The 24,187-nt window shown below is 41.0% G+C and overlaps 1 protein-coding gene across 1 annotated transcript in view; it reads right to left on the bottom strand.

Moving 5' to 3' along the window:
• Positions 1-5,548: 5,548 nt before the first annotated feature.
• Positions 5,549-24,187, bottom strand: part of hs6st1a (heparan sulfate 6-O-sulfotransferase 1a) — a 97,992-nt gene continuing 79,353 nt past the window's right edge. The window contains exon 2 of the mRNA XM_027148516.2: positions 5,549-7,320. Coding sequence (XP_027004317.1) covers positions 6,609-7,320 — 712 coding nt within the window. The 3' untranslated portion in view covers positions 5,549-6,608. The remainder of the gene's footprint in view (positions 7,321-24,187) is intronic.

The raw sequence follows: 24,187 nt of genomic DNA, 5'->3' as shown, positions 1-24,187 counted from the left end.
GGGAGTAGTTTGACAATTCACAAGAGGTTTGACAAAAAAGCACACTAGCTTTATAACATTTTTAATGAAAAGAAACATTGCATTCTTAAAGGATGGTGAGGGCTTTAAAACTTTTGCCGTGAGAAAATGGACAAGAAAACAAGACAAATTTTTACATATTGTGTGAAAGGAATATAACAAAAAAAACATTCATGGATATTTGTCACATATATAGGTACAGTACATTACAGTGAAATTTTTTCTTCACATATACTGTACAAGCTTGTTATAGAAACCCGGGGTCAGACTGAAAGGTTTGCCAGCACCTGGGGCAGAGAACCTAAAATATGTTAACTTTTTAGGGGAAACTTAACACTTAATATGTTCTCATTTCTTGTTGCATTTATCCGACTCAAATTTAAAGCCTCTTTGCTGTTAAAATATTTCATTTTTAAGGTTTAATGGTTGTTCAATGTAATCAATGTCCAGGGTGATGATATGAAGCATAGCCAGGCACCCAGGATCTTTCCCGGTTCTTATGACCCCCAACTCGAACCTAAAAGAGCATGTTGGATGTTTATACAGTACCTACCTTCACAGGGCAGGGTGCCTAGGACCAAAATTGCGTGCTCAAGGATTGAATTAAAAAGGTATATCAAGCATGACAGCACAGCGGGTGCTGCTTTATAGCGTCTCGGTTACATTTTTGTAGATATAACCTCTGGGAGTGTGGAAAGGTGAAGCCCGAATACCTGAATAATAGTGGACAGCGATGCTGGAAAACTTAGCTGTATCTGAGAAAAAGTAGCTCTTTTAAATTTAGGCGTTATTTTGGACTTTAATAAAGCAATTATAAAATCCAGGCACAAGACGTTCCGAAGCGTAAAAATCAATGTCCGTCATTAGGAGTTAATTCCAGAGACCACAATGTGGGACTGAAAAGGATGGTGCTGCATAAAGCGTAGCTTCAAATAGCTTAATTTAATCAAATTGGCCAAAACATCATCAAAGATAGGTTCTGTAAGTCCATTGTGTAACTTAATACTTTAAAAATGGTCTTCAGATTGATTTAGCTGGTACAGTTAATTCGGTTTTATTCAATCGCAGACAGTTCTGGGCCAGTTCCGGCTTTCGTTCCCGCGGTGTTGGTTAATTACTGGATGCATTTGGTGGACGGAGTCTGGAATATTGTCAAATTCTTACGAGAACTAATTCTTAGATTTGGGTCTATATTTGTACGACAAATTCTTTCACGAGTTAACGTGGTCATGTTAAAGGAAAAGAGCTCAAGGACAATTAATTCTGGCGATCAGTGCTAGGTGTATTTATGTCCTTTTGTTCACAGATTAAGACACACATAACTGTATTAGCTTTATGATGTCCTGTATCCAAACTCTCAAATTACAGAATCGTTATTGCTATTCCCCGGGTATTATTTATTTATTTATTTATTTACACACTTCAAGGTGGTAACCGTAACTCAGCTGTCACCCTGTCGTCGATTAATTTCCATCCCGTTCGTTTTATTCCTTTCACAGTTAGCGATATGCTTTTGCGTACAGCAAAATAATCGCACTTGCTTACGATCGATATTGTTTTATGTTGCTGGTCAGAGTAGTAATTGAAGGTAAAAAAAAAAAATAAAAAGTTTCATTGACTAAATAAAACGACACTGATTAATATCCATCCTAATTACCCCTCATGCGCTTTAATTCGACAACCATAAACCTAAATTACTTTGCGAATTAATTCACTGTGACAACCGTATGCAGGTAATTTGCCGTTGGACGGTATTGACCGGAAATACCCTATTCCTGTAAGAGATACGACTTTGCAATTACGTTGTTTTGATAAGATTTCTCTTCCTTGTCCTGTGGTTATTGCACAGTCGGCCACTTTAGACAAGAAGCTCATTGTACCGGGCTGTCTGTGGTTCAATACACACTCCGTTGATGTATAGCGACACTCATTCTCTCTGTAGCTGCTTTATCTTCTCTGCTCTATGGTATTTGGCATATGAAAAATCCCATTATGTCCACATGGGACAAAAGTTATAAGCCAGATACTCGCTTGTGGCTGTTGTCCAAGGAGAAATTAAAATGATGGCCCTCCTCCGGCTTCAGACAACAACGGCTGCTGATGCTGGACTTTTTGGCCTTCCACTTCAACAGGATAAAAAATAAATAAATAAAAAAAATGATGATCCATTTTGTAATTACAGAGGAGAGTGCACTTGTCTGAGTCAGCCACTTTTGTGGCTTTGGGCTTAGCACCAGATTCTGCTGCTAGGAGATATGTGTGTGTTTGGGAAGATCTCTGATAATGTGACTGACTGCATTTCCTGGTTACTCTAAATGGGACAAATGGCTTTGCTTGTACAGCGTTCCAGGAGATGGAAATCCTAACGAGTACAAGACAACCTGATAACTACATTATTATGCTTTAAATATGCATGATATTAAAATATAATGCATAGGGATTCTGCTGCTCTATTTCTTTTATTCCCAGGAGAAGTTAGTGATTGCGAGTCACGCTGATGTCACAGGGATATCTAGTGTTTTAATAGTGATTTAAATCTCATTCATTCATTCATTCATTTTCTACCGCTTATCCGAACTACCTCGGGTCACGGGGAGCCTGTGCCTATATCAGGCGTCATCGGGCATCGAGGCAGGATACACCCTGGACGGACTGCCAACCCATCGCAGGGCACACACACACACACACTCATGAACTCACACACACACACACACACACACACTACGGACAATTTTCCAGAGATGCCAATCAATCTACCATGCATGTCTTTGGACCGGGGGAGGAAACCGGAGTACCCGTAGGAAACCCCCGAGGCCCAGGGAGAACATGCAAACTCCACACACACAAGGTGGGGGTGGGAATCGAACCCCCAACCCTGTCGGTGTGAGGCGAATGTGTTCATAATTCACTGCCACTAAAACTAAAAACAGCACAAGAGTTTATTGTAATTTTGCCTTTTAAGGCTGGGAGACCATGAGTTCGGCAAGAATGGCCAAAAGGGTAAGAATGGCCGTGTCCTTTAGGTAGGAGGGATGGGATACTCTCCCCATCAGTCTTAGCTAGTCTTAGGTTCCTTTGAGCTTCAATACAGGAGAGAATTCTTTGGATAGAAAAGAAACAAGTGGTTTTATGTGCCTTGACGGAAGGGCATTCACTAAATTCCAGGGGTTTCGTCACAATGACGTAAAGTGGGCGTGTTTCTGGAAGTTAAAAAAGATGGATAATGAAGGTCAAAACAGTCATACAGGTAGATTTTATATTTTATATCTATTATGCTTTATTATCTTACAGTTAAGTTATTTTCGAAAACAAATAAACAACCAAAACTACGGTTAGGGTTAGGGTTAGATTATCAAATAGGCCACGCCTACCCGATGATGCAATATCTGTTACGCTGTTCTGAAATCCCTGGAAATAAGTGCATCCCTTGGAGAAAGCATGTGTTAGCCATCCCTGGTTGCTAGCTGTCTGCTGGGTGGAAATTGGCTAAGACCAAATTAGATAGAAAATGTTGGAACAAAACCCAAATCCGCAACAATACTTGAGTTTATAGCTCATTATACAGTAGCATCGCATCTAGGGTTTATTCCCACCTTGTATCCAGTGCTCCTTGGATATACTCGGAATCCATGAAGGAATTAAATGAATAAATATAATTCTGTGTACTATGTTATTAATGATGGAAATCCGATAACTTGTATATATACAATTATTTACAACTTAAAAATTTGTACCCTTAAATATTTACCCTATGGATATGAAAACATTAAATTAGTTCTAAACCAACCATCAGTAGTTACATAATTATTTTATGGACTATAATAATTCTTAAAATGAGTCAAATTTCAATATAAATCCACCGTTTCCCGAGAGTCATCACCTATTCTGTGGGTGGTGTATTATGTATGAACTGTAAATTTTTGTTGGAAACAGACAACAACCGAATAATTCGAATCTAAAAAAGTGAAATTTCTTTTATTTGTGGCTTTCAGTGATACATTTGTGTAATGCTAAGAACCAAAAATGAGAGCAATTGGAATGTGATGGACAAACAAACAAACTTGAGACAAGCTTCAGGGAAATAGTAGGGGTCTTTGTAGCGATTTTTTTTTTGTAAGAACATTTGTAATTAGCCTACATGTTACACATGAATATATGGGCTGTGAACACCAGATCGCCCGCTATGGGTTGCCATACTTTGGAAAAGAAACGGACATATCAACGAATTGACTATAGAAAAGGCAACCTTGAGAGCACTTCACGCCAAGCTTCTTTTATAGTACAGTATAAAGTATTTTGCATTTGGTTAAATATGCATTTTGCACTCACCAAAACAGTTTTTTTTTGTAGACCGAGTGAATAAACAGACATACAATTGCGGCTAGATTTCCATCGTTCAAACTCACGTTTCCGAAGGTCACCACTTTATTCCTCAGGCTAGGCTGGGTTTAGTTGTTAAGTGAATTTTTTTGATGCAATGAGAGCATTTAGCAAAGGGTTGTGATACTGACTTCTACAGTACTTCAGTCCCTGCAGATCGTGGCAAGGCATCATACTGTACACACACAAAAACATGGTGTGCACATTCACACTATATAGAATGTAGAAAGAATAAACACATCCTTACACTTTCCCCATACAAAAAATGTACAGTAATGAAGGGATACTGGGAGCAACTGATGACTTTAAAAAATAAATAAATAAAATTAGGTCTGATTTGCAGTGTTATTTGAACCATTTTATTTTCCTGACTCAACCTACTGTAAGAAGCCTAAGAAGAGGAAATTATGTTCTCTTTTAATCCTGGCACGTAGAACCGATCAAAGCAATCGATTCACTTTTTAACCGGATATGTCTCATGTGTAGGTACTGTATTAAGCGGTACGATTCAACCCTGCATTCACACTTGTCCGATGCTCTTGTTGTAAGTTGGTCGCTAGTAGGCGTTTACATCCTGAGTTACTGACGTTTATTATGGTTTCCCTGTTGTTGCCCGCTTTGTGTGCACTCTGACTGTACAAACTAGAAAGGTAGTTATAGAATGTAAGCAAAACCACAGACTTAAACACATATAAGAGATAAGAGTCTGAAGATCATCCCAGATCGATCGTCATCTTGTCAAAACACTTAGCATTGTTTGTCTTAACTCTTATATAGCTGTATAGTGTAATAATTTAGATTTGCACCATTCACTGTCACCCAGAAGAGTATAGGTTGCCTTTTAAGTCTTATTCCAATAAAGGTTTCTTTCTCGTGTCATCTTAGGGAATTCTTGCATTGCTACTGTTGCCTTTCGCATGCTGTTGGATGTTAGAGCTACATCCTGGATTTCTGTAATGCTGCTTTTGGACGAGGTTTCATTCATTCATTCATTCATTCTACCATTTTCTACCGCTTATCCGAACTACTCGGGTCACGGGGAGCCTGTGCTCAGGCGTCATTGGGCATCGAGGCAGGATACACCCTGGACGGAGTGCCGACCCATCGCAGGAAACACACACACTCTCATTCACTCACACACTCACACTACGGACAATTTTCCAGAGATACCAATCAACCTACCATGCATGTCTTTGGACCGGGGGAGGAAACCGGAGTACCCGGAGGAAACCCCCGGGGCACGAGGAGAACATGCAAACTCCACACACACAAGGCTCAGGAGCTGCGATTATGAAAGAAAGATCTGGAACCAAAAAACATCGATAGCTGTTGGGGCAAATATACTCTGCTCCTATTGGTGGTCACGAAATGCATTACTTCCTATTTGTAGAACTCTGCGTTGCAAATGGTTGCTTTGCCTCTTGCCACTCTAATTACTAGCTGTCATTGAAAATGCATGACTTCCAGCTGTTCTGCATGCTGTGGCCAGTGTGAACACAGGGTAATGCTTGGGGCTGTGCTGGCTGATATAAGTTTATATAAGATAATCGACAACCTGGGTGTGTAGTTTTAGCTTTCACCTTTAGCTTAACTTAATTCCAAACGGTATGCTGTAAGTTTAAATAATGGCTATAGTCCACAAATATCTGGTCATAAAAACGAACAGGGTAAAATAATCAAAACAAAACCAAATTAAAAAGATTCATCTAAACTTTTCTTTCTTTCTTTTTTTTTTTTTTTGAACGATGACTAAACAAAGCTGAAAAATTGCATACAATAGACATTAGGCAGCATAGTTGGTCTCAGTGCTTTAAAAACACCCTCTTGTAGGAGGTGCGGAAATAATCGTTCTAAAGAACCCTGAAAACAAAACAAAACATCCAAACTATGATATGGAACATCACTGTTTCAAAGCCATGGCTAAAATGGCAGCAGACATTTAGGCAAATAACTATACAATCTTCCCTTGATCATTCTCTTAAGGTTTGCCTTGCACAGAATCCCTATTGGCTTGAAGGAATTCTGAAGTGGGCTTAATGTCTTGAGTCATTAAAAGTCTTTAGCCTCGCATCATTCCGGGCATGAACGAGGCAGGATGAGCTTATTGGATGTCAAGTCTAGCTCACAGTCTGGGTGGCTGAGAGTACTGGGCACCGAAACAGATTTTGGCACCACTTTTCTCATTTCTAGAGGTTTTGCCTTCAATCCTGCTACCAGCGATTAATAATATGGTTCATGTAATCTTCTGTGGACAAACGTGAAAATTCAGAGTCGCCCGCCTCATCACGGGACACGGGAGAAATTATAGAGCCAGCTGAGCGCCGAAGGTTCTTGAGCCTCTGCTCACGCCTTTCCAATTGCCTTTTAAACATATAACGCTGCTGGAAAAGGTCACGTGCATAGTCATAGAGCTGAACGTCCAGCTCGTTAAGCTCCTCGATGCGCTGGATGGTGTCATTGTCCAGGTCGACGCCGGCCGCACGTGTGCTGTTATACTGCACAAATGGTCGAATGAACTTGAGATGGAAGGTGCGCTCAAAAAGGTACTGTGTTTTGCGTTGAAACTCGGTTAAACCAAAGAAGGCCATGTCACGCAGGTTTTTCTTGGCCGACTCCAGCAGGATCTGAGCACGCTTCTTCTCGGGGATGAATGACATGTTGTAACAGCCCACAAGGCTGAGGTCGGCCAGCATGCGCACTTGCCGGTTGTTGGCCAGGTTGTAGGGGCACTCCATAAACTGCTGTAAGGTACAGCCTGACCAGTCTGTGCCTTCATAGCAGGGCGGAAGCTCCTCTGGGGTTGGCGTGCGTCCATCACACATGTGCAATGATGTCTTCCAGGTGGCTCCCCGTTGGACATGTCGCCACTCGCTGAGGTAGCGTGACACAGGGTCCCTCAGTAGGGTGATGTAGTAGAACTTCCTGCAAGAGGAAAGAAAAGAATCAGTAAAGGATTGATTGATTTCACTTTCCTTTGAAATTAAATACTACAAATTCTCGGGTCTAAAGAAATGTACCCGACCTGAAGTGACCCGAAGCACTTTTTACCCGAACCCGACGTGCATAATTTTTATTTTTTAAGAAAGACCCGACCCTACACGCTACAGAGTGAATTCAAAATTGATTGACAGGTCTTTTTCAACGAAAATTAGCTTAGCGCCAGCCACACGTCACCCGCCACATGTCGCGAGCGGTCTTGGCAAACAGAGGAGAGGTTGGAAAAGGACTCGAATCGATGCACACACACGAGATACAGTAGTTCGGATCTTCTCGGGTCCGTTCGGTAAAAACACATTCATTTTAAATTACCCGAGACCCAATGCCGCTATTATTATACCCGACCCGTGTCCGAGGTACACGTGAAACTTTTGGACTCAGGTTTTCGGATCTAAGTGGACCCGTGAAGACCTATACTACAAAGTACTGAGCAATAGTCAAATAGAAAGCCATTCATTAGCACGATATTTAAGGCTCGAGTGTACAAGCGATAAAGATTTTCACAATGTGCACATAGCTGTACCATGACAGCCACTATACACATAGTCATCTGAATACCAGGGGGTAGGGTAGGGTAGGGTCAAAAACTTTGACTACTACTATTTTGTTGTTTATCTTGCAAAGACAGTGGACACGGTGGCAGCGTTACCGCTTTAGACGGTATGATAGGCCGTAATTCTTCTTGTTTTTGCCTTTATCTAAAGTAATTTCCAGTAAATCAGTAGCTTATGCAGCCATCCTGATCACTCACAAAGAAACTGTCTGTGTAGATAAGAGAGGCACAAGAGTGCTATAAAGAGATAAAGACAGCAAGAAGCGAGTGATTATAAAAGAAAAGACTTGTGATATTTCCTGTCTATTATTATTATTATTATTCCAGTCTTTACAAGTGTAATTAACACACAGTAATGAGCAGCACATAACCTTTTCTCTTCTGCAATCTCACGTTATTAAATTATGCAGAAACAGATCCATCTGGCAGTGTGGGTACATAAGGAAGCAAACACAGTGCTGAAAGGACAGACATGATGTTATTGTCATCGATGTGATGCTATCAATGCTACAAGAGTTTATTTTCTTTAGGCATTTCATATCTTCTAATTAGGGGGACACGGTGGCTTAGTGGTTAGCACGTTCGCCTCACACCTCCAGGGTTGGGGGTTCGATTCCCGCCTCCGCCTGTGTGTGTGGAGTTTGCATGTTCTCCCCGTGCCTCGGGGGTTTCCTCAGGGTACTCCGGTTTCCTCCCCCAGTCCAAAGACATGCATGGTAGGTTGATTGCCATCTCTGGATAACTGTCTGTAGTGTGTGTGTGTGAATGAGAGTGTGTGTGCCCTGCGATGGGTTGGCACTCCGTCCAGGATGTATCCTGCCTCGATGCCCGATGATGCCTGAGATAGGCACAGGCTCCCCGTGACCCGAGGTAGTTCGGATAAGCGGTAGAAAATGATTGAATATCTTCTAATTAGTGCCTATACCACTCTATACTTTTATACCCTTAAGCTGCTGAATTCTCAAATATGATTGGTCAGATTTCTGCTGTGAAACACAGTAACGTATTAGTCTGCTTGTAATAATGTGTAATAATTTACAGGGACTTTCATGTTTAACTTTCATATCATTCCTTTCGGTGAATCAGATTTCTTTCATGGGAAAAAAAAACATTTCATTACTCCCTTGAGAAATACTGTAAGAATTTGTTCCTTTCAATTATCCCAATCTTCGACTTCGCTGTCCTCTCGAAAACACACAACAGTCTTGAGGATTGCAATTTTCAGCTTTTCGCATGCTGAGCGAAGGAACTTCACTTTACGCCGTCCCTTTGCGCCGTGTCTTCCTGCGACTATAATCGCAATAACACAAGGCCTCTGGAGTGCTAGCTCTTTATTAGAGGTGGGCTTCAGGGCGTACGAGATGAACAGACAAACTGACAGCAGCCAGCCTACCTCCAGCTCCCTGGACACACGCCGACAAACTGCAGAGATCCAAAGATAGAAACACTGAGTCCACTGAGTGAAATAAAGGCAACACAAACACCTTGTGCAGTAATCTCTTTTACCGTTCTACACACAACCTCAGATTCCCGCCGCACATCTCTATTCCTCAATGTTCTTTTACTCTTGCTTTAGGTGTGTTAATAAAATCGTCCATAACAGGGGTTGGTGTACGCTGCAGTCATTTTTTATATTAAGATTTAAAAAAAAAATAAAAATACTCAGATGAGTGGTTAGTGGGTTAGCATGTTTGTATTTAGACGACTGGGGTTGGGGGTTTGAGTCCTGCCTCCCCCCTGTGTGTCTGTAGAGTTTGTATGTTCTTCTTTGTGGGTTTCCTCCATTTACTCTGCTGTATTCCTCAGTCAAAAGACCTGCCTTGTAGACTAATACTGTAGGCATCTCTAAATCTCTGATCTGTGTGAAAAGGTGTGCGATGGTGTGAGCACTGTAATGGGTTGATACCCTATCCAACGTGTCCCCTGCCTTATGCCCCAAGTTCCCTTTGCAAAGGCTTCAGGATCGCCTGTGACCCTACGTAAAGATAAACGGTACAGATGATGGTAATTACTTCAGATTCATTTTGAGGCTAAAATTCCTGAATGATCTTAAATAACCTGGTAACAAGGACTGTAAATAACGATAAAGAAAGTTCAATATACTGCACGTCCTTTCTCGTGAATGACACATAACTATCTAACAAACCTCTGAGGGGGTGGTGTGGGGCAAAAAAGAAAGAAAGAAAGAAAGAAAGAAAGAAAGAGCGTGGTGCTAAAAAGAACACAAAATACAATTCATTTATTTATTCATTCATTTTCTACCGCTTATCCGAACTTCTCGGGTCTGTGCCTGTGCCTATCTCAGGCGTCATCGGGCATCGAGGCAGGATACACCCTGGATGGAGTGCCAACCCATCACAGGGCACACACACACTCTCATTCACTCACACACACTACGTACAATTTTCCAGAGATGCCAATCAACCTACCATGCATGTCTTTGGACCGGGGGAGGAAACCGGAGTACCCGGAGGAAACCCCCGAGGCACGGGGAGAACATGCAAACTCCACACACACAAGGCAGAGGCAGGAATCGAACCCCCAACCCTGGAGGTGTGAGGCGAACGTGCTAACCACTAAGCCACCGTGCCCCCCCCCCCCAACATACAATGCAAATTTACTGAATTTACTTTGCGTCCTTTTTACATTTCGTTTGTTGTTTTCCCATTTAAAAGATTAAAAGGCCAATGTAGGAAAAAGTAAATATAGATACTACGAAACTCTCCCTCGCTCACTCAGACACACAAAATGCTGTGATCAAAGATTTGCAGAACATGATGGATTTAGGCAGATAAAGCTTGCAGTTAATGTTCTCTGAGCCCGACCCAACGGCGACAAGAAGAGGCTGGTTAATGTCACACACACACACAGAGCTTTGACTGATGACTCTTATCAAAACCCATATGATGGGAGCAGCTCTGATATACACCAGCACCCCAAGCTCAGACAGCCTGCTGATCGTTAATCTGCTAATGACAGTACAGATGATTGAGGACGTTCTCTTTCTTCCAAAAAAAAAAAAACTTGCTGTATTGTCCACATGGTGGTGCTACAGACTTACAGAATCGATTGCACCGATACCACATGTCCCTGTAGAGGCACTACGGTAACACAACACGGAGCGGTGTGAAGAGAAATGCACATGACCTATAATGTGTGTATAATGTGCAGTGTGTGGGTGTGGTTAAGTGAGGGAATAAAGGATGAAGGTGGGAGGAAAAAGTGGATGAAGGAATGAGAATCATTGTTCTGGGTGCTGTATGGGAGGACGAGGTTTAAAAAAATTTCTGGCGCAGACATCTCTTGTCCACACAGACGCCTACGAGATTTAATACCAACAACAAGCACACTGGGTCGTGGTCATATACACACACTGCTTTTGCAACCAGTGAAGCATATTTCGGTACTCGGGATCGGCTTGTTATGACTGTGTAGGAGAGAATTGTGGAAAAATTGAGACCCTGCAGTCGGTAGCTGGTATTAAAGGAAAACTCTACTAACACATTAATTGATGTATAGGTTAAAAACAGACTAAAGGACTAAAGTGCCGCCGCATCACCTGCTTTATGGAGAGATGAACACCTGATGCAGCAGGTACTACCTTATGTAGATGGTCCCACGTGGCTCCATAAGCATTTTCTTCAAGGCCTAGCTGTTTCTACTTTTCAGCATCATTCAAAGAATATTCAAGCTTCATATATAGTTTCTCATACTGTCTGGCTCCGGGCCTAAAGATGATTCTGCAGGTCTAAACACAAGTACCTTCGGAGGCTCTTATTGGGATAAACAGCCTGGGCATGCAGGCATGTCTGTAATTACATTAAGCGAGAGACAGTCAGAAGAAGTGCATGGCTTGCACTGCATTAGGAAATGGAGGGGCACATTAGCATTAGCTCAGGGATGAATGCGTCCTGTTCTACTTAATGGTTGGCGTCAGTCAAACGGAAGAATCCTGCAGGGGTCAATAGGGTAGCGGTATCTTCCTCCTCACTGCTTTGGTCTGCTTTTCTTTACTCAGACACATATAAGCTACTGTACCTCCTGGCCAGATTAGAGAGCATCCTTTCCTTAACAGGGTTGTGATTCCTCAACAGGAAAACGCTCTGATTTCATTAGCTGGGGACGGACATGTCAAAAAATGAAAATATATGTGAATACGTGAAGAAATATTAGTGAAAACGATTCATTATGAATTAAGTTATAACACCTGTATTCGGCCAACATTTCAGGGTGAAAGTATGAATTACTTTAAGGTGAAACATTGAAACCTTGCTAAAGGAAGCTCCTGTTCTGTTAGCATTGCTGTCAATATTCTTAAGCTAGCTCACCCGGTGCTGTGGTCTAAAACAGTGTTTGATGAAGAACTCTGAGGTAAAGTAGGCTTTTAAAAACAGTGAATGAAACCTGTGGCACTCGATTTGCGAACTTCGTCTCCGGAGACAAGTGTTGGCTAATCAATTTCAACCCGATGGGAGTTTCATCTACATAACAAAAGCTAATTACTGCAGCCTAATCAATCACCACATCCTAATTAGCTCCGGGCTCTGAGCTGCGAAGGAGCGCCTGGAAGAGATGCAACATGAACACAACCACACACACAAACACACTCTTACATCCACCCTACAGTGTAGGCACACACATACACATTCACACCTGGCATTGTTTACACATACAAACACACCTAAGGTCCTACAGAGGGATATATTCCAAGTATCACAAGATTTATTATGATTACTCCTACCCAGCACTTTTGTCAGGGCTAACAGTTCTTCACTCTTTACAGTGAAATATAATAATTAAAACACTTTTTAAGTCAACGTATTCATCGGATTTTATTGTATCTTTTTCCGTGAGTCATCCATTTTATTTATGAAGGAATGGACATTACGTTCTAACTGTCTAAAAATAATTAAAAACGTCCTTCATGTTTGCGTATCTGTTAATTCCAGGTTTGAATACAAAACCCTCAGCTGTGTTGTTTGCTGAATCACAGAATCATCTAGAAATATGCATCAAAGATTCCTTTGGAGCCAAGTGGAAGTTTCAGCGATTTTTAAGTTGTTCTTTTTTGGCTGCTCATTGTTTTCGAGGTCCCCACGGGCGGATCGTCTGGTCTACATATTTGATTCGGCACAGGTTTTTTGCCCTTCCTCACACCGCCCATCCATTGGAACCAGCAATGAGATTTAACACATTCTCGGTGTGTGTTAAGCTTCATGCAACTTTCCTCTTTCGTTTAGTTATCCCTAGCACACTTTTTGGTGGTGCTGTTTAACCACTTAACACACGACGTTCTTCAATCAGCAACAATTCCAACTGGAAAATACATTCTTGGTTGACTGATGTGAGGCTCTCTCGTCTCGCATAGATATATGTTTTGTTACTATTAATCATTTACTCCTCCTGCTTTGTGTTTTACTATCATTCAGTGCTTCCACCAAAAAACTAATTAATTTGTTTGAAATATATATATGACTTGAATACTAAACACCAGCGTATCCTATTAAGAACAGTATAATAATGACAGCATCTCCAAGGGTTTTATTTTTCCCTGTTCTTGCAGTGACATGACATCTAACTATAGGATCATCATTACCCACTCATATTATTGATAGCGCGATGACGGCAGCGTTTCACCAATCCTCCATTCCGCTGCGCAATAACAAGCTCCATCCAGTTCATAAATAACTTTAACGATTGAATTTGGTAAGGTGAGTTTTGACAGCTAGTGTATAAGGACTGTGGGAGAATGATGGAACCTGCAGGTCTTTTGGCCCCTCCAGCAGGTGTCTTATTAAAGTGAAAGCTGAAATGCCTGCTGCTAAGATACCCGCTGCTGCCTCTTTAGAGTAATTGGCCAGGCCAGCACAGGGCATGCCGACGTCTCATCGGAGCAAGTAAATATCCCACTTTACTTTTTTTTTTCATTCGACACACACACTCACACGCGCCTGCAGCTCGCCAGATGGAACTGAAGAGCACAATGAGAGCAGATAATGAACCAAGGAGGAGGAACAAGTTATGTAAGTGTGAAGGTGCACACACACAAATAAGTTCAGCAGATACTGACCACACAATACTGATAATCTTTCTTAGCAAAGTGAGTCCAAGGGGTCAAGGAGGGTAGAACGAGCACCTTGGTAGTACGGTAGTATTTCACTGCCTCTATGATTTCGTATAAACATTATCTTCCCACCTTCATTTTAAAGCTACACCTTTTTTTTTCGGAGCCAAATATCATCAACCTTTTTAAAGAACAAGCCAAAAGCATCGTAACTCAACGAATACTCTTTCAACCAGAGAAAATGACCTTGAACGGCATTAGTTTTTAAAGTATAGACTAGGAAGCTATTCGGAAATTACACAAATTACTCCTGTTTTGAATGCTTGCCATCTTCTCACTCATATGGTTTGTTTTTATGTTACTTCTTATTACATTTCACAGCAAAGGAAAAAAAAATGCTGTTTCCTTCTTTGGTCCCTGGTTTTCTGCCCTTGATGTTTCATATTTAAAGGCATGTGTTTGCGCTTAAAAGTGGTGGTCTAGCAGCTACAGACAGTCTTAGATGTTTCTCCAACAAAATAAAATAAAATAAACTCAGCCAACCACAGAGCTTGAACTGCATGCGGGCGATTTGCATACTCTGAATGGGGTGCTCAGAAAATCAACTTAAGCAGGTGTGCAACCCGACTCATAAAACAAACAAATTTCCCTCGAGTCAATATTGACGTAACTTATTTTGACTAGTGAAACTGTTTATCGGTTTCTGTCCTCTCAAAATCTGGCAGGTAAATTACATCATACAGAGCAAATCACCCTTGTGCGCAGAGCTTTCTACACATGCGGATCGCTTCCTGCCGCTGCAGACGATCCCTCATGGATTTCCGCATCCCAAAAAACAGTTTATAAACAGTCAAAATTTCATCCTTTCACTTGAGGTTTCTTTCTCTTCTCACCTCAGCCAGCTTTCCTTGCCAACGATGCCTCTGGATTGCTTATTAGGGATCCAGATCTACATCTGGATTTCATAGAGCTGCTTTGTAGCGATGTCTATTGCTGAAATCGACGATCATTTGAAGACTTTGACAGGAAGGAATTAGTGTTGGGTATGTGGTGAACTCAGAGTTTTCGCTGACCCATTAGTTCCTCAGGAGCTCTCGGTTGCACTGTTATAAACTGTTATAGAAATGACATTATTTGCATTTACATTATTTCCTGTCCAGTGTCACCCAAATGAGGATGGGTTCCCTTCTGAGTCTGGTTCCTTTCAAGGTTTCTTCCTCATATCATCTCAGGGAGCTTTTCCTTGCTGCCGTCGCCTCCGGCTTGCTTATTAGGGATAGGCTTAGATATAGTATTTAAAATTTTAAACTTTAAATGTATCCATTCATTTATTTATTTTTATTCATATTTTTTCTTCTTATTATTATTATTATATATATTTATTTTATTTCTCTCTCTCTTCAATTTGAACTAGGGAACGGATACCAAAGTGGAAAGAAGAAATGTGGTCTTCCTCTACTAGTATCACTTCCTTTCCTTTCCACCGTTCCATCACTCTTTCCACTCAACAGATCTCTTACCCCAAGCTACCATTTTTTCCACATGCCAAACAGATTGAACTGAACCCCTGACTGTGTATTAGCCACCTTTAATTGCTAACAAGGTCTCTAAAAGCCTCTCTTAGCTGCTCAAAGAGTCTAATGACTTTCCATTGTGGCCTCTGAAAAGAGAAGGGGACCATTTGCTTAAAGTCTGGCTGTTATGAGGTAGAAAAGAATGGGCAAAGTGCTGCCCCAATAGATCCCACTTTGGAATTGAGCCTGGAGTCAATAGGCGCTTTCCTCTGTGGGCCAAACCTGGTGTTTGAACTCAGTTCCAGGATTCCTGGTCCCTTTCCATTTGACTACTAAAGACTTGATATATTATTAAGCAGGATTGAGCCTCAAGCCTATTACACCAATCAAGACCAAATCTTAATGTCAGGTCATGTGAGATATCTATTAGGATGTCAAAGACTTTGCATTTTCCTGATTGTCCTGCTCACAAATGTAATATTTATTTAATTAGTGAGTTGAATCTATTTGAAAATTGTAATAAAGCACGTCAGAGAACTTATCACACCCCACCCACACTGTATCCCTCTGATCATCCAGCACGGCTCAAGTGGTCCCACCATCTCATAAGGTAGATGGAAGGTTTGCCTCCAGACTTTTCTCCAGACTCCTCTAGATGTCAAAATATCTGAGTATCTGGCAGTCTTTAAACAACATCTAAAGACCTAGCTCATCCTTCTTCTTCTTCTACCTTCGGCTTTTCCCGTTAGGGGTAGCCACAGCAAATCATATGTTTCCACCTAACTCTATCCTCGGCATCCTCTACTCTCGCCCCGGTTACCTTCGTGTCCTCATTTACCACATCCATATATATTCCCTTTGGCCTTCTTCTTGACCTCTTACCTGGCAGCTCCATCTCCAACATCCTTCTACCAATATAACCATCTCCCTCTTCTGTACATGTCCAAACCATCTCAATCTAGTCTCTCTGACCTTGTCCGCAAAACAGCCAACCTGAGCTGTCCCTCTGATGTCCTCGTTCCTAATCCTGTCCATCCTCATCACTGCTAAAGAGAACCTCAACATCCTCATCTCTGCTACCTCCATCTCTGCTTCATGCCTTTTGCTCACTGCTACAGTCTCTATCCCATATAGCAGAGCTGGTCATAGCTGGTAAATCACTTAAAAAATGAAAGAAAGAAAAAAATAATGCAGTGTGTTGTCGTTTTGCTTTTGTCAGCAACATAATTTTTAGACTGATTGTATTCTTAGTCTCTGACCTAGTGAACCAGTATCAGGATCTATTCATTGATAGAGACTTCAAAGCACTTCTGTAAGTCACTATGGATGAAGGCATCTGCCAAATGCCATAAATGTGAATTAACTTTAAAACTTCAAGTAAAAGGAGGAGAAGGAAATAGGTTCAGTGAATCAGGCAAACCTAACAGATAGCTTTCAGAATGGAATCCAAAATGGCACATATCCTTCCTATGGCTGAAAATAAAACATGAAAACATAATGGGAAATTTCATAAACTTAGTGTTTACAAGGTCACTGTCTCCATTCAGAGATTTCAAATCTTTAAGGTGCTTTTCATTCATTCATTCATTCATTTTTACCGCTTATCCGAACTTCTCGGGTCACGAGGAGCCTGTGCCTATCTCAGGCGTCATCGGGCATCGAGGCAGGATACACCCTGGACGGAGTGCCAACCCATCACAGGGCACACACACACTCATTAAGAGAGATTCCAGAGATGCCAATCAACCTACCATGCATGTCTTTGGACCCGGTTCAGGAAACCGGAGTACCCGGAGGAAACCCCTGAGGCACGGGGAGAACATGCAAACTCCACACACACAAGGCAGAGGTGGGAATCGAACCCCCAACCCTGGAGATGTGAGGCGAACGTGCTAGCCACTAAGACACCATGTCCCCCCGGTACTTTTCATGGAGTGCTTAATATATTTTGTACTAAAGAAGAGGTGTATTTTGGAACTAGGATCCCATGGCACCCATCAAAAAACTATGTAACAAATAGAACCAAACTATCACAAGTTCAAACCATCACCGCAAGAAGTTCACTGGATTGGTCATACTTTCTCTGGGAGTGGATATGATCCCTTAGGGAGGGACTGATGGGATTCAATGAGATATTAAAAAAAAAACCTCTTTGGTGCCAGATTTAGAATAAAAAAAAGTTAAACACTCCATGAAGTCTTTAAAAGTAATCTCTGAATTTTTTAATTTAAAACAGTTAGTGATAATGGAGACACCCTTGCTGATGGGCTCATCAAAAATCTATATTCGGGAAATTTGCAATATCTAAGAATAAGTAATGTACCGGCCTCTCGAGTGATATCTAGCAGTCTGGTTTCTGAAAATAGATCTTCAAATAGATTACATGTCTAAAATTGGGCTGATTTCTTTGCTAGCTAATTGATCCAGCTAAAGCAACATAATAATGTACAGTATGGTAAGCTTGTTTGCTAGTTAACTGCACTCATGTTTAGCTAATGCAAACAAAAAGTTGTTTGTGAGGGAAAAAAACTCTCTTTTAGCACAGTTCATAAATGTAGGACTCTTTGTTTACACCCTGGACAATAAGTCAGGCCACTTTACGAGCTATGGAGTTCTGTCCTTGCATCAAACCGAATAAAATATTATTTGAGCCTGACTAGCATTTTTATTTTCTCTCTGTGGTTTAAGAGCTCCAGGCTAATGATATGTACTGTAACACTTATAAAAGACTTACAATGTTGATTAATTTGTTGCTTTTGTAATTTATGTGATTATGCTATGCTACAACGGTATGCAACGGTATTTCACTTGAATGTACCCAAGACTGCTTCAATGCCTTATAGGCTTATAAATGAGTACTGTAAATGCCTTTATGTTGCTGTATAGAGAATAGCTGCCTGTATAGGACCTGCTTTATTGTTCTTGGGTACACTTCATCCATCTTTTTTCCTCAGTTGAAGAGAAAACTACATCAGATCGTGAATACCTTCCAGGCATTCGACATTCAAGAACGGTGCTGTGTTATTGCCGTTATAAACGTCACTCATACCTTTTCAGTAACCGCTTTATCCTGGTCGAGGTGGAAGCTTTACACTATCCTGGGAATTCTGCGCTGCCACAAATATAGTCCTTCGTATCGTACGATATACGTTACGGCTATGTGAGTTGTGTATTCGATGATGTAAATTCCTGTTGATGGACTGAACTTTTATTCGGTTTGTCGATTGATTTTCTCCGTAATCGGATCGATCTGATGGGTAAACAGATCAGAATGTTTGCTGAAGCACTATAGTACAAGCTCATGGTAGAAAGCAGAGGGTGTCTAAGAGCGGCTGTTACGAATTTGTTTCGCCTGCAAAAAGCAGTTTTCTCGAAGCATCAGGGCTTTCTGACATCGCATCAGAGATCTGATCTATCAGTCAAAACGTGTCTGCTTCCTGTCCCGCTGACAGCACAGAGCATCCCACAAACACGTGTGCGGACAAGCACAAACACACACTGACATGTCAGGAAATCATTTCAAGGTGTGAAAACGCTAGGTTGTCAACCTTCGATGCAAGGACAGACATCTCACTCTGTCACGCAGTGATTCGGGAGGGGTTTTTTTCTGTTTTTTTTTTTTTTATTTTCATTCCAGTTGATCTGTAATTCAAAAAAAGTAGGAAACTTGTTATCTTTTCCATCCTTAAAAAGATTCAAGAGGCGGAACAACTATAACAACCATTGACGGTCTTGGGTGGCTTTTACGTTGCACTGTTAACAATGAAGCTAAATAAAATAGTGCGTTATAGTCCTCCGAGCGACTGTACTTCCTTAAACGGACGAAGGTACGTCTACAGCAGTGTCTGGGAGGCTTTCGCAGGCCATTATTGACTCATAAGGGCTCAGGAGCATCCGGAAACAACAATGACTGGCTCGAAGATATAATTGGTATTGCGTGTGGCATTTTTTGCACAGCGTCAGTCACGATGGAAATTCAAACCAAATTTTTTTTTAATCTGGTTTAGGGACAACAAACTGAACTGAAATCCAGATATACATTTAAATGCCTGAATGAAGAAGCCAAAAACGATGGTGACAAGGGAAAGAAAAAAAACACCCTCAGAAAGAAACCTTGAAAGCAATTTCAGTACATGGAACCTGCTTTCACACCAGTCTACAGTATGTCAGCCCTAAATACATGGTGTACATTACAGCTTAAATTACAACGATGGGATTTTGGGCAATAAACTCTTGAGCGTTACGACACTGGCAGACTAATAGTGACCCTATGAAATCACTCTCTATCCGTCTGTTTCCTGCGCGTCCGCGCGTGTACAAACACAAATACACGCAGGATTTCCATGGTTAGATCATTTAACTCTGAAGTGCCAGCAGGAATAACAAACAACACAGCAGTAGGCAGCAAATTCACGGAGAGAGGGATCAAGCCAGCAAGAGAAAGAGAGAGAGAGAGAGAGAGAGAGAGAGAGAGAGAGAGAGAGAGATTTCAATGAGCTTTTGTAATAACAGAAAGGGCGGGCTGGCAGCCGGAATGATTTATCAAAGTTATTGCTTCTCCTAATGAGAAAACATGTCACACTCCCGGCTTTATAGAAATGACAAGAAAAAACAAAACCGAGCTTGAGTAAAGAGAGAGAGAGAGAGAGAGAGAGAGAGAGAGAGAGAGAGAGAGAGAGAGAGAGAGCTTTTGTCTCACGGGCTAAAAGAAAACAAGCTGGCGGCTGAAACTTTATTATAATAAAATGCCTGGAGGCAAAACGAAACATCAGCATGGTTCACTCGATCACGTTATTCATAATTCACCTGACACATCGTATAAGGATATTAAAAGTGCTTTAAATGTATTCGGATGACGTTTTAAATATTACACAGCTTAAAAAAATAAATAAAAAATTGAGAATGGCTAAGGATTAAAACTAATACACAAGACTGAACATGCAACACTTTCTCTTTTAGGCATGATTTTTATTTTTTTTTTAAGATTAAATAAGAAAATTGAATAGACTTTTGGCTGGTTAATTGCTAGCGGCTTGCTCTGCGTGAACAATACGATGAAGTAACAGGTGCAGTTATTGCTCCTGTCAATAATTGGACACATGAAAGGACCGAGGAGCCGAAACTAATCTTCCTAACACCCTGTGTGAATATGAATTAGCAAAACGCTTTCGGAATTGTTTCTTATCCCGCTTTGCATCGCACCTACAGTGCACATTCGCCTTTATATCATAATTCGATGGGAAACGATCACTTTTGTTTCCCTTTTTGTATGAAAAAAGCATTAAAAGTGCCGTGTAGAAATAACATCTTTATGCTCCATCGCATTGTGTACACAGACATACGGAGAACAGAATTTTCTTTCCTCTTCACTTTTCTTTTGTTCAGATGTGCAATAAGCTAGAGCGGACGGAGGTCTTGCCTCGGCTGGGGTATTGATTTCCATGCAGGCTGAGACTTGCCTGCCCCATTACCCCGAGGCCCTCGACACACTGAGAGAGCCTGTCTTGCCTTCTGTTATCATCCGAAAGAACAATGCCGATTGGAAAAGGAAAAGAAAGAATACCTTGTATTCCTTGTTTGACTGCAAGAAAGGCAAGGGGCTTCTGGGAAATGGCTGACAATTGTTTACTAAGACACCCCGATTTATGTCAACTCGAAATGTGTCCTAATCTATTTAATCTCTAAGGGCCTTTTTACACCTGGTCACTTCATGTGTTGTCTCTGATCCGATAACTATCTGATTAGTTAAAACTGTTCCATTTACATCAGGCCACATAAATGCGTCTCGGCGAATCAGATATAAATCTGATCTTTCTACTCCCGCCCAAAATGCAAATATATTTTACCTCATTTCCGGGGTAATTGAAATGGAACACACTTTGGTGTATGCGGTTGCTACAAAAAAACAGCATTTACTGTTTGCTGCATTTTCGCTGGCGGCAGCAGCGCATATTAAGACCCAACGAGACGCCTGGGTGAAAGCGTTGGTGGGAACATATTTGTTTCTGGCGCGATGCACGACTCGCGAGTCACCTGCGAGTGATGTACTTCCGTTTGGGAGGAGTATAGCGCTGACGTATGTGCCTTGAATAACCACATGCATTTACACCTGTCCAGTTTCATCTGAAACGCGTCCCAGACCACCTCCTGAAATGGTTTGAGCGATCGGATTTACTGTATATCCGTCTCGAAACCGTTTCGGAGGTCGTTTACACCTGGTCTTTTTACGATCGGATAGCTATCGGATCACAGAAAACGCATGAAGTGACCAGGTGTAAAAACCCCCTAAAATATACATGTGGTATTGAAGGAATTTGCTTTAAATCTGAAATAAGTAGCAGTTTAAACCATCCTGAGGCAGTAAATGAAATAAAAGTAATAGATCAATTATACCAGTTTAAATTTGATTAACATTTATGTATTCCTATGCAGAATCTCACTCCGATTAGTAAAAAGCGTTGTCTTTAAAAAAGTGTGTTAAAGAATGGAATCCAATCTAAAATAAATAAATAAATAAAAAATACTATCAATTTATTACTAGTGTAAGTAAATAATTTTCTTCCAAAAAATTGGAAGAATGCACTGCTGTATGTAGACTTCGCTGTGTAGCGAAACGTATACATATAGTGAATAAGAATCCATTTGAATTACAAAAAAAGTACATTTAAATATGAAGAATAAACAAAATGACTAAACAAATAAATAAATCATTAATCAGACTTGACAATTACGTCCTTCTATGGTTTATCCGTAGTGTAGCGCTACTGCTGTAAAAATAACACCTTCGATTTATTCGTTAATATTTCAATCAATTCCAAGGATTTGTGCAATTTATTCATACGGATTGATTCAAATTTAAAATTGAATGTACACATTCTATTTCTTTAAGAAAACAGTCAGTCCTAGTTATTTTATATAATGTTATATCAAAATCTAGGAATCAGGGTTAAACAGACAATTATTTTACCCCCATTGAATAACAGATAAGTGTGTTTACATTTTCTACTGGATGTCTTATATCAAAGTATTTTAAGCCCCATTGCCTTTCCCGGTCTGCCGGACTAAAGTCCACATGTCCCTTCTTGGCCTCTGCTTCTGGGTTTATTGATGGATCTGTCAGACTCTCTACTTAATCAAGTGTTGAAACGCAGTGGAGCCCAGAACACAGCGTTCAGCTGTGTGAAGCAGAAAGAAATAGCCTGGCTTATGTTAAACTACATACTTTTACTCTGCTTCTCAGATTGAAATCAAAGCCTCTTTTTTGGGGCTTTGTTCAAACTTGGCATTTAAATTGGGAATTTTCCCACACTTGCTCTTCTTCCTTCCATCTAATTTTTTTTGCCATTACGGTAAAACAACGAGATTGTGTAGTGAAAAGAGATTTTCATATACAATACAGACATGTAAAGAACTAGTCTGACTTCAGCAATACCGTTCAAGTGTGTTATCAGCAGGTCTTTCACAGATAGCATAATGTACAGTAGATGCCGTCTCAGGGTCTTGAGCCATTGCACGGATCTGATATTTTCACACAGCATATTAGACATACCTGCAAGCACCTGGCCATGGAGACAGCAGGAGGCCAGAGCAATTTTAAGAGAGACCTCAATGGCAGATTGTGTGTGTCTGCGAGTACGCTTTAATAAGAAAGCAGCTTATTGCCGCATGACTCATGCTAGGCAACATGTCCGACTGATGAAGGAAACGAAATGAAAACGGCTCTGAAATCCCACTGGAGATTCGTGTCATTTCCAAGAAAGAATGATAGATAGAAAGAAAGAAGTAATTGCAGAAACATGCTGTCGTTCCTCAAATTAAATAGAAAACGTTGCATAAATGAGGACTTGTGGGAAGGGAAGAATAAGCTTGAGAGTATATGAATGAAATCATAAGATGATATTTTGTGCGTGTGTGTGTGTGGGGGGGGGGTGCTGGGGCAGTATGATAAGAAGTGACATTGCAGTACAAGGAGCTGGCTGTAGCAACCTTTGGCTGGCAAAGCAATCAGAGTGAGAGGGAGAGGAAGTGAGGCAAGGAAAATCTGGCTTTCAATTCTGTTTTGATTCTCTGTCTAAATGGCTCCAAAAGAATAGCTGCTGAAATAGCAAGTCATAGCAAATCAAGTAAAGCTAGAGAGTAAACAATGACCAGGCTGTACATACATTGTTTAATGAAATCCAGGGATGGTATTCTAACAGAGTGATCACGTAACCTTGAGCTAGAAAGAAAATCTGACTCAGGTCAGGGTCACTCAAGAGCTCCGGCTGTAATGAACGCCAAATCAAATACAGTTCGGGTGTAAAATGGTATAAAAAGACAAGCAGACAGAATCTTCAGATGGTAAAATGCAATTCCCTATGGTATGACAAGCCATAACAAAAGGGAGCGGGAACACTGGGGTTGAACGGGGCAAGGATTTTTGCCGCTGACAGATACATCACCTTCTGGTGCTGGAGGAGGTGACAGCTGTGACCTACATTCTGTGTTTAATCCTGGCAGAACAATGCAAGCTTACTTTACGAACAGATCTCGTTTCACAATGAGAAACAAAGAGCACCTCCTTACACTTACCCAAAGTTAAAAGGGACTATTATTTGGCTACCTGAAAGACTGTGTCCCAGTGGGTCCAAAGTTTACCTCAACAACCATACCCCAATGGCA

This window comes from Tachysurus fulvidraco, chromosome 1 (genome assembly GCF_022655615.1).
Source record: "Tachysurus fulvidraco isolate hzauxx_2018 chromosome 1, HZAU_PFXX_2.0, whole genome shotgun sequence".
Taxonomy (NCBI): Eukaryota; Metazoa; Chordata; class Actinopteri; order Siluriformes; family Bagridae; genus Tachysurus; species Tachysurus fulvidraco.
Note: the sequence above shows the minus strand (reverse complement) of the source record. Positions and strands in the feature narration are given on the sequence as shown.